Source organism: Chelonia mydas, chromosome 11 (genome assembly GCF_015237465.2).
Source record: "Chelonia mydas isolate rCheMyd1 chromosome 11, rCheMyd1.pri.v2, whole genome shotgun sequence".
Taxonomy (NCBI): Eukaryota; Metazoa; Chordata; order Testudines; family Cheloniidae; genus Chelonia; species Chelonia mydas.
Window position 1 is genome coordinate 66,160,318 of NC_051251.2, and position 11,077 is coordinate 66,171,394.

Consider the following 11,077-nt stretch of genomic DNA (forward strand, 5'->3'; position numbering starts at 1 on the left):
CCAAACTGATGGTGGTAGAGGGAAACCTTCTCTGCCCCAGTGAAAGAGAGACAACATGGAGCATGTGCAGCATAAGAGGCCAGCAATAAGCATGGCACCTTGCCAGAACAGAAGGGAATGGGGAAAGTATTTCGGCATGTTTTCCTAAGACACCAGTTCTGTGGTTACAGTTGAGTTGGACCAGACCGGGTAGTTCCATATTGGGAAAAAAACCACCCTGATCCTACTAGGTACCCTATACCGTGTTTCTTTTAATGGTATGGAATAACCTAGCCAATTAAGCCACTCCCTGAGCCTCCACACACTAAAACCATGTAAGGCGAGAGGAAGTAGGAGGCAATAGAGCCCTTCCTTCCCCCCCTTAATTAAAAGCATTGGGGGCTCCCCTGCTCTCCTTGGCTTGTATAAGCGCCCTGCCCTCAAAGTTCCCCTTCCTCCTTAGCTGGAAGAGAGAGAGCGAGCGAGCGCAGCTCCCTCTACTGTTTCAATCTGTTTTAACCACTCCACCGAAAGCGATGGCCAACGCAGAGAACTCCAGTCCTGCGTCTATAAGGCCCAATCCTGCAAGATGCTCAGCACAGAACTTTCCATTGACTTATGGAAGTAGAGGGAGCTCAGCACCTCTCGCAGCATTAGGAAGCCGGCGCTTGATCCAGTCCCCATTCAAGTCCATGGAAAGGCTCCTATTTACTCCAGTGGGAGCTGGGTCTTGCCCCAAGTTTGTCTCTGGGAAAAAATGAAATGCTGCCTACTGAATTTCTATTAATCCGGTTTTGAGAAACACCAGACAACTACTATATTCCACAGAAATTGCGGGGTTTTCCTCTCATGACTGTCTGACAAGAAACCAGAAAGAAGTATTAAAACCTGCTGACTACAGCTCTCAAGAACTTTGAGTGCTGTAACAGGGTGTGTGCTGGAGAGCTAACTGAAGATGACAGTCAAAGGATGTTACAGAAGCTCCACAAGGAGGGCGTGTCCGGTAACAAAGCTGGGGTAGGTGACCTCTCAAAAGAGTCCACTGGCGTGAATAAAATAGTATTTAAACAAGATTAGCTGATAATTCCACTCCACCCTCATTATAACACTCACCAAAAGGGAGGAATGCTTTTACTGCCAAGTATGTGATACGGTAGGGAGTGATACTGGGAAAGAGTATACATAGGTGAAGTTAGGTTCACCTGCCTGCTAGTTACAGACCACACTCACTCAGGATAGTTCAGGGTGTGACTAAGGTCCACTCTACACAGTACAGTATGACCATTTTGATTAGGAGTGTGATTTTTTTTTTTAAACAAAATAGTTTTTACCAGTACAACCTCTACTATGGATTAAGTTACACCAGTATAAAGATGCCTTATACCATTATAGCTTATTTGCCTTCTTATAGAAGCACTTTCATACCAGTATAACCGTGTCCAGACAGGGGGGCAAGGTTTTCTACAACTTTAACTATCAGTACTAAAGCAGTACAACTTTTGTTTGTAGACAAAGCCTAGCTTTATGTCTAAAGCGTGAGCTTTCCCCCCCCTCTAACTGCACCAACATTCAACTGGTTTGCCTAAAATTTCTCGTCAGTTTGCCTAAAATTTCACATATGTTTTTCTGCCAGGGAGAATATTTCTTGAGAAGTTTGAGGTTAATTGGATGAGGGATCTGGGTGGCGCAAATGTTTTTAAAAATGAGGATGGTTAATTTTTTTCCAAAATTTCTTTAAAACAACAACAAAACCAAAACCTTCCTCTCTCTAAAATCAGCTTTGCCTAGAAACTTCATTGGCCGACATCCTGTGAAACCAGAACTACTGCTTTATGTTGTTCAGCATTGGCCATCCTGTAGAACTTAATGGCTGTGCTCATTACCTACAAAAGACTAAATAAATAAAAGTTCCAAGGTTGTATCATGATGAAATCAAAGCTGATTTAATTTCAGGAAGTTTCATTGCAAAAGATAGGATCCATGGATGTGTTTATTTATTCAAACAAATGTGAGTGGGAAGTGAAGTTGACACACCTACAGTAAATGCAACATTTTGCTAAGGGAAAATGACTGAGGTGACACAAGCGTTGTACTAAAATTTCCAGTTCAGAAGGAAAATTAAAGCTACCAAGCAAGATTTTGAGCTTTAAGGTTACAAAAAAGGGACACAATTGATGGTGCAAAATAGTCTTCTTTGATTGGTTGGACTATAATATAGGTTATTTTAGAATAATGTCTTGTCTGAGTTCTCTATAACAGAGTCTAACTTAACACTCTTTTTAAATTCCTTTCACTTGGTACAATCATCCCAACAGCTTTCTAGTCAGCTACTGTTATTATTTCCCAAAGCCAAGGACTCTCCTAGAGTCATCATGTTCAGCAACTGACTCAGGCAACCGTAATTATTTTCTTATCAAATTACTTCTTATTCTTTAATACTTTTCCTGCATTGTTATACAAACATTTTTTAAAGTGCACTGAATTTGTAATCACTTTCAAATAGCAAAATTGTTGGATTTTAGTACTTATTATTGTTCTTACTCCGTCTATTTTAAGGCGTATTTTAATCTAGACCTGGAAATAAGAAAGCCACCTGTAACACCCATTGTAGCACCATTTAACTCCCTAATTTAAGTGGAACTTTCCTCTGGCATGGTCAGATGCCAATAGCTGCCATTATTAATTTTCCATACAGTATCAGACAATGGATTTAGCAAAATATCCTTCATGTTACACAGAGTGGTCGTCAATTCAGCTAAACAAACAACTGAGCCCTTGTATTACAGTGGACTTTTTCTGAGTCCATTGTAACCTGGAAAAAGTGTTTCCTCTCAGGCAAATTCTATAGCAAGAATGTAGTGTAGGAAAACATCGGAATTGTTTTGTTTCTTTTAAAAATTGCTGTATTTGTCTGCTTCATCTGCTTTTACATTAGTACACTGGTCCCTCTCCTGAGAATCTTGTTCAGTTTTGACAAGTCCCTGCCCATTTTATTTCCAATTCAAAGTTTGCCGAAGTCAACGGAAAGACTTCCACTGACTTAAATGGGCTTTGGATTAGGGCCTTTGGTCCCTGTTCTACAATGAACTTTGGACGGGTGGTATTGAGGTTGGTCAGGGGGCTCTGTCAAGCACCGGCATCCATCCACACCAAGCTCATGCATGATCAGAGCACTTGTGAGAGTTTACCCAAGTAAAGACTGAGCAGCCAGTGAACTAGGACTTTCAGATTTGGGCCAGTGTAAACACGTAGTTCAATGTAAGCATGCTACTGGATACAGTATTTCTTGAACTGGAGATGGAGGGAAACAGTCTGCTGATCAACTGGCGACTTACAATTTAGTTACAATAAGTTACTTAGAATTATTTGAGTATTTGCCAATATCTATCTAGTACTTTGCTAAAGGAAGATGCATATTGTAAGGAATACGTAACATCATTAGTTAGCTATAACAGGCAATCTACTCTGATTTATCTTTTAGCATCATCTCATTTGGAAGAAAAGTGGGTCTCTGCCCCATCTATAACCTATGCATGTAACTTTGATATTGCAAAGTGATACTATGTTAAGGAAGCAATAGACTCTCTTCAACATGAGCCAAAATATTTAACCTGCAACCTTTTGGAACAGAAGCTGAAAACATCAGTGGCCTGGCCAAAAGTCTTACTAACATGGAATTGCCACAGGCTAATAAATATGAAGAACTCTTCACCAAGCATTTTACTACTGTTGAGTGAGAACTGCTTAATTGTTTCAGAAGTCTTGCGCTCTCCTGTCTGCTCTATGCACTCTTTACTGTACATAAAATATCCAAGAAGATTGCCTTGTCATGCCTTGCCTTTAATCTCCGTTTAAACTGGACATAGCTGAAATAAGAGCTGTGGCTCAAAATGATCCAATCAAACACAGGACTGAGGACCTAATCCTGACCTTCACCCCTGCGGACCCAGAAGAACTAATGCAGGTTCCACTTCTTTGCGGGATCAGTGGGTAAGTCTGGGAGTGAAAGATTTGGGGGCCCAATCCACCTCCCACTGAAGACAACAGCCCCAATACAGCACTGCCCAGTACAATTGTGTCGCCACTTACACCAGTGCAAAAGTAGTGCAAAGCACTACCAAATCAGAATTACACACACTTTGTATGAAGATAAACAGGCAGGCCAGCAGTGTACCAAGGTCTTTCCAGTGACTTCTACTCAGACCCAAGGTCTGTGCACACAGAGTACCCATCCTCCTTCCCTCCCTACTATGGAGCCCACCTTCATGGGATCTGCTTGCATCCCAGCAGCAGGAATTTTGAGAGGCAAGAAAATCCACAACTTAGCAGTTTCCAATAGCCATCCTCCTCCCTGCAGAGGAAAACGTAGAGGCCCATGGGCTACTAAAGTGCTCTGGCTGTGGAACATATGGTGGACCCCAATGCACAGCCTCGTTATTTGGCCTGTATCCACTGGGTTGAAGATTTGGCCCTACGTGTAAGTTAACCAATCCAACTGCAACAAAAGCCTGACAGCCTCTAATCGACATCTTTGATTTTTTTGACATGGGATAAAGCTCCTCGCTCGAAAACATTTGATGTTTGATCAGAAGAAAATGTAGTTTTGTAATGAAAAGAAGAAGAATTCTATATGAAAAAAAGGGGGTCATATTCCAAGGTTCCAATCACACAGGCAAAAGCCCTGCATCCAAAATTAAATTTTGCCTGCCTCCAGAACACTGGATAGAGCCCTACATTTGTCCACACCAACATATCTTTAAAACAGGCCAACAACAGTGGAAGTTACTGACGCACATGCAAGAATAAATATTCAGGAATTTTCACCAACACCAGTAGCCATGTGCATATGCTGAACTCGGAACATGCATGTTGCAGGCATGAATGAGATTAAACAAGAAGAATCATTGCAAATCGTTGCACGGTGAAATTAGATGCTAAAATATTTTCACATGAACTCAGCAGACAGCTTTACTCCTTAATTAGACCCTGTTTTTTAGTCTATATGATAACGAAAAAAACCCACTGGTTTAAATCTTATCTCTGATGAAGCCTTCCCATTAATAAAAATGTAAACAAAGAGAGTAGTAAAACGTTGATAAGATCATTAAAAAAAAAAATCAGAATCCCAATGCAGCAGGATTGGAATTGTCTAAAGCTGCTCAATTAGGACAGGGTGTCACATAAAGTTCAGCCCAGAGTGTTAGCAATCACATTCTCCAGCAACTTGTATATAATTGGAGATCTTCATAAGAACCCTCAGGTTTAAAGGCTCATAAAATCTGTATTTTACTCGTAATTTGCAGGAGACAAAGAGAAATTGTTAAGGACAAGTAACATTTTCCTCCCAGTGAAAAAGGCTTTGAAGATAATACACTTATGATTACAAACAAACTAATTCTTAATGCCTTATTTTTCTTCCAGAATATTTGGAGAAATGTATAACTTTTTTTTTTTTTTTTACTGTATATATTCACACACACGAGAGGAAGAGAGAGAGAAAAAAACCCACTGAAAGTATATTGGAAACAATACATTTTAAATTATTTTTGAATACAAATAATAAAGCACTTTGTGATAAGTATCTTGATAAAACATTGTAATCAACCATGAGACAATCTATGTTCTTCAGATAAAAGTATGTATAGGCTCCACAATATAGCTGAAAGGTGTTATTTCATTTAAGGGTGAAAAAAAATCCATCATCAAAAATATTAAGTACACCTGACTCTCAGTGTTAGACTCACAGATCCCTCTGCACTTTCTCAGTTTCTCTTTTGCCACTCTAAAACAAAACCCTTTCAATTTGTTAAAGACTGCACTGGTGAGAGAGTTCCATAAATTACCAATTTATACTGGCCATTTTCTGAAATGTTCAAAGCAAAGCTAAGGTAACGAACAGGATGCTGAAGTTTCCATTCAGAACAGTAAAATATATCCTGCCATCAAGCCCGCATAGTGTAACTTTAGATTTTGCTTGAGTCAAGCCTTTTGGAAATAAAAGCTTGTTGGCTTTCTAGATAAAGCCATTTCAGACTGCTTTTTGGAATCCTGCTAAAAAGCTGTTTGGATCTCAAAACCTGTCAAAGCAAAACAAGGACTAGTAAAACCTAGCATTTCCTACCTGGTACAGGTAAGGACCAGCTCTCAAAGGCCACCTTGGGATACTTCAGACTAGTAATCAGACTCATGTTTAGAAGAGACACTAACATGAACAAAACCAAATCTGTCCCGTCCTTTTCTTCTTTTGTTAGCAAAATCTACGGCAGTGGCTTGGTCGAGTGAACAAGATGAAGACCCCACAGACTAAACTAGTCCAAATATGCTGCTAGAGAGAAATACACAAAAAGAAGGCTTACTGCTTGTCATGTGACTCGGTGAGATATGCTGCCCATTGGGTGTGCTTGAAGTGAGGTCAATAGCCATGTTGGAGTGCTCCCTTTCGGGCGAAAGCTCATTGTCACCTGTTTTCACAAAATAAAACACTTAGGTTTCTGTCCCATGGCTCCATAAAATTATTCAATTATACAGCATTCAGACTTGCTAACTTCTTTTCTTACCCACCCACCTTCCAATTTTAATAGATTCCTCCACGGTCAACTAAAATTGGCTTCCTAGTGACCACAAACATGAATTATTATTTTTGAGAATCAAAAAGTATCCTCCAATCCCCACAGATTATAAAAAGTACACGTGAAAATCTTGCTCTGGCTGCTTTGCACGAACAGAACTTAGAATTACTTGCCCATTTCTACATACTTTGGTGCTAACAGACTAGAGACTGAACTGGAGCAGAGTGGAGTATCATTCTTCTGTAAGGACCTTCCACTCCAATTTTGATTCACGGTTTTCATGTAGCTGGCCATTAAGCTATAATAGTTCAACAAAGTAAAGTATTTTCCCCTAATGGACAAGAAGGGAGCAATGTATAGTACTAAAAAGCCTCACAGTAAAAAATGATTTAGTTTCTGTCCTGTTTCTCATTTATGTTTTATATAAAATAAACATTGCTCTCTTATGAAAATATTTAAGCAAATATTTAAGCTTATAAGATAGTGGGTTTTTTAAAAATAACCACTCAAGTTTAGTGTTAAATGGTATCTCTCCACCGTTCTCTTACAGTATGGAGTTTAATAACAGCACAAATGAAAGTTAAGAGTTTCGGGGCCGGGGGGGATAACACTTTCTACAGAGATATTGTGAAAAGGAAAGCAAAGGAGACTTCACAAGTAAACCAACAAAGTTAAATAAAAGTACTTACATGTTATATATCCATCAGTAGCCTCTGCTTCCATAGTCAAAGTGCAGTGCTACAAGGCAAAAGAATACACCCTCAAAGATGCCTGCAAGTATCAGCCATTAAATGCTTACACTTATTTAAAGCCATTAGTAGTTGCCTCTTTTGCTACTGCCGCTGCAACCAGCACCTAAGAAACATGCAAATGAGCACACACCGTGCACTGGTAAGTCTCTGAACTCTTTTGGCAAATGATCTAAAGCTGCTGCAGATGGGGGTAGAAAAGGTAAGTCTGCATCTTGATGAGCTGTGTTGAGACTATAATTTAATTTTTAATTACAGTTCCACCTGCTTTCATGATTTTTTTTTTTGGAGGATCCAATTGGACCAGGTATGTTTTCACTGGGATTTTAATGCTTTATCAATTATCAGTTCTCACAGCCACAGCAGGTTTCCAAGATGTTGATACTACAAAGATTGCCCCTTCCATACTTATTCCATGATGGCTTATCATGTTCTGACTAAAATAAAACCCTTCAGTGTCCATATTCCTTTCAGAGTTATTACAGCCTTTTGTCTTCAATTGGCCATTGAACACCCTCACTCACACACCCAGACACCTGTGCATGCACCTGTTCATTGTAACCAGACCTATCATACTATGGGCTGCATGTCATATTTAATATTTCTAGACCATGCATTTTGTGGTGTGTGCCAATCTCAAAGTTTCTGGAAGCACTTTGCTGACATAGAACAAGCTATTACTTTCCAGAAACTCAAGTAACTGTATTGGATGACACCCCCAAGCTTTCATTTGATTAAAAGGGGTGGGGAGAAGGAATCAATAATCGTAACTATATTATTTTAAGTGGAAAAGTTAAGAAACTGACATGATCAGAGGAGAATTTTATTTCCTCTCTCCATCTACGGCCCCTTTTTTGCCTTTAGTTTCAAAACTCTCACTGCACCAAGCAGTTAAATTATTCACATGAGCCATTTCTGTATTGATCGCCAAGTATATTTAGCCCTGGCTCCTGGAATTTCTCCATTACTTACTGGAAAACAGGCAGCTTCACTTCTTGTCTCCAAAACCACTTCCCTCTCCCCTACCTCACGGCCCCTAAAAAAAACAACTTTTCTCTGTGTTCCTCTCTGGTATAAGGCAGATCAAATTCCCAAGGCACTCAGTACACATAACACATACATTTCAAACTGAAGAGCTGCTATCAAACTCTTTCCATTACTGATTTGTACACGATTGTAACAACTTTTAGAGACCACTTTTAAAAAAAAAACCAGACAAGCAGCTCCCTCAAGCCCTTTTAATGTTACCTTATCTTTCCCCTAGTACAGGTAGATGGGGGGAAGGGGGGTGGAGAACACGTCAGAAGCAACAGGGAAAGGCGATCTTCCTAGCCAATGAAATGGAAGGAAAGAAAGGAAAGGACGGGAAGGGTGGAGGGGGAAGGAATGAAATATACATAAAAGAAAATGTTCTTTGATTCTTTGAAATAAAGGAAAAAAGAGAGTTTGATCACAATGTCCAGCTGTAATGGCAAATCCCCAGCTGCTAACCCCCTCCTACCCACCACCAATGGAGAGATAGTTATGATCGTATTGAAGATATAGCGAGATGGGAAAAGTTAACAAAAAATAAACTAAAATCCCCTCTCCCCCGCCCCGTCTGTCCCCTGAAACTTACAAGTAGAACATTCAGAGCGAACGGATCGGTGGGGGAACTGAACAGAAACAAAAAAAAATGAGCGAGGACTCCCTCCCTTGGGATGGTCTTGTTGAGAAACTCACTCAGGAATGGCACATACTTTCAGGAAAGATGAAGAACAAAAAGAGAGAGGGAGGGAGGGAGAAGGGGAGAGAGGTCAGCCAGTGCTACAGCAATGCGATTAACCAGGAGAGAGAAAAACTTGATCCACCGGTTCCTTAAGAATCGACAAGAAAACTGGAGGAGAGGAAGAAAGGGGGGACTTGGGGGGGGGGAGGAACAGAGAAGTTAAAAAAAAAAAAAACACCCACACAGAGCAATAAACGTAGGCCAACTTCACAGGATTGTTTTTGGCCCTTGGCAAAATGAAGAGATCTTAATTTCATCTCTGTCAATCCCCGCCCAGAGCACAACCTGTCAAAGTAATTTAAGTCCTGCCTTATTCAATATCGTGTCTGTCATGCCAGGAATAATACTAAAAATAACACTAAAAAGGGATGTAGAGCACTTTCTCCCAGGTAGCTGCAGCTAGAAGAGGAAGCTGCTGCAAATTGCAATTCAAACCCTTGTTGTCAGTTGCCAGAGCGGAGAACTGATTAATCGATTCACAGCCCAGAAAAGAGAATTTTAATTGTAAAAAAAAAGGCACCCCAAAAGGCTTTGCCAGTCCTATCCCGCAGAGCCAGTCACTATGCTAAACCTACAGCAAATAATACTAATCTTCCCCCTCCTCCAACCACACGCATACAGACCGATGGATTAGTATTAATTATTATTATTGTTGCTGGGTAACAGCAACAAGTCATTTGATCACATCACAGCGCGAGGGATGCCCCACCATTAGACTTTACTTTGAGACAGCCCCCCACCCCTTGGCAAAAGCAGAGACGTTCACACACACACACACACACACAGATTTCTGTGAGCCATCATCACACAAATAACCCACCGCTCTTTCTCCCCCCCCCCCGCCCCCCCCCATGGAAACCAAAATGCCAAGCGAAGATTTACCTCAGCAGCGCATGCAGTGCCTCACTTCCATCACCCTTGTGTGTTGTGTTTTTATTAGTGTCTCCTCGCCCTTGCTCTCTGTGCCTAGTGCTTGTGTGTTTGGGCACTGCAGCGGGCTGTGGGAACCGCAAGCGGCGGGTCTGTCGCTAAGGGTAATCCTGCTCTGACTTCCTCCATCTTCAGCGCGCAGGGCTAGCCCGGGACAGCTGGTCAAACCCCGAGAAACCGATCCGGCCGAGACACCCTCGCGCGCGCACCCCCCCCGCCGGAGCACATCTCGCCCAGGCGGCCGCTCTCAGAGGCGCCCTGCGCCGGGGAGGCCGCCGGGAGTGCGCCTCCGCGCCGGCTGGGCTGCTCAGCGCGCTCGGCAATCGATTACAGGACGAGCGCTGCTCCGGCGGCTCGCCGGCGCGCGCCCTCCCGGCGAAGGAGCGGGAAGGGCGGGGGGGGCTTCGCCGCCTCAGAGGGGCCCGCGGATTGCCGCCGGGCAGAGCCCTTCCGCTCCCTCTCCACCCAGCGAGAGCCGCCGAGCCAGGGGCAGGAGCAGAGCCGCCGCCCGGGGTGACCTCACTGTGCTGCTCTCCGGTTCATGATTCAGCAGTTCTATTTGTGAACTTTCTTTCTCAGACTCTGCCCTGTGCCATCCCAGGCGCCGCAGCAGGAATAAGAGTCTGTTTTGTGCACGAGAAAGAGCAACCACGAGCCTTTCCGGGTTATAGATTCAGATGTTGGCTTTAGGGGCATAACTTCCATTGACATGAGGACTTGTGGCACCTGAGAGACGAGCCAATTTATTTGAGCATGAGCTTTCCTGAGCTACAGCCCACTTCATCCGATGCTGTAGCCCACGAAAGCTGATGCTCAAATAAATTGGTTCCTCACTAAGGTGCCACAAGTCCTCCTTTTCTTTTTGCGGATACCGACTAACACGGCTGCGACTCTGAAACCTGCCGTTGAAACGCTTGTGAGTTATGTGTCTCAATCCCCTAAACTGCCGTGAAAACCTCAGCCAATCAGTGTCAGTGCAGAGATAGCACGGTGCGTATAGGGGTGTAAGTAAAATGAAGGCAAATCTAAACCGAACAATCTCTGGTGCCCATAATCCCATGCAATTTCAATGTACTGTCCTA

The 11,077-nt window shown here is 42.3% G+C and overlaps 1 protein-coding gene across 8 annotated transcripts in view; it reads right to left on the minus strand.

The window, feature by feature from the left end:
- IKZF2 (IKAROS family zinc finger 2) overlaps positions 1-10,350 on the minus strand; it is a 134,883-nt gene extending 124,533 nt beyond the window's left edge. For 3 of the 8 annotated variants that reach the window (XR_006284877.1, XM_043525251.1, XM_007068304.4), the window contains exons 1-3: positions 9,948-10,346; positions 7,238-7,286; positions 6,336-6,440 (exon numbers count right to left, since the gene is read on the minus strand). Coding sequence is in view for 7 of the 8 variants with exons in the window: in XM_043525251.1 (XP_043381186.1) it covers positions 6,336-6,440; positions 7,238-7,271 (139 nt within the window). In the remaining variant the exon portion in view is untranslated. The other 5 variants (XM_043525252.1, XM_043525249.1, XM_043525250.1 and 2 more) reach the window with 5 other exon arrangements.
- Between the last annotated feature and the right edge of the window lie 727 nt (positions 10,351-11,077).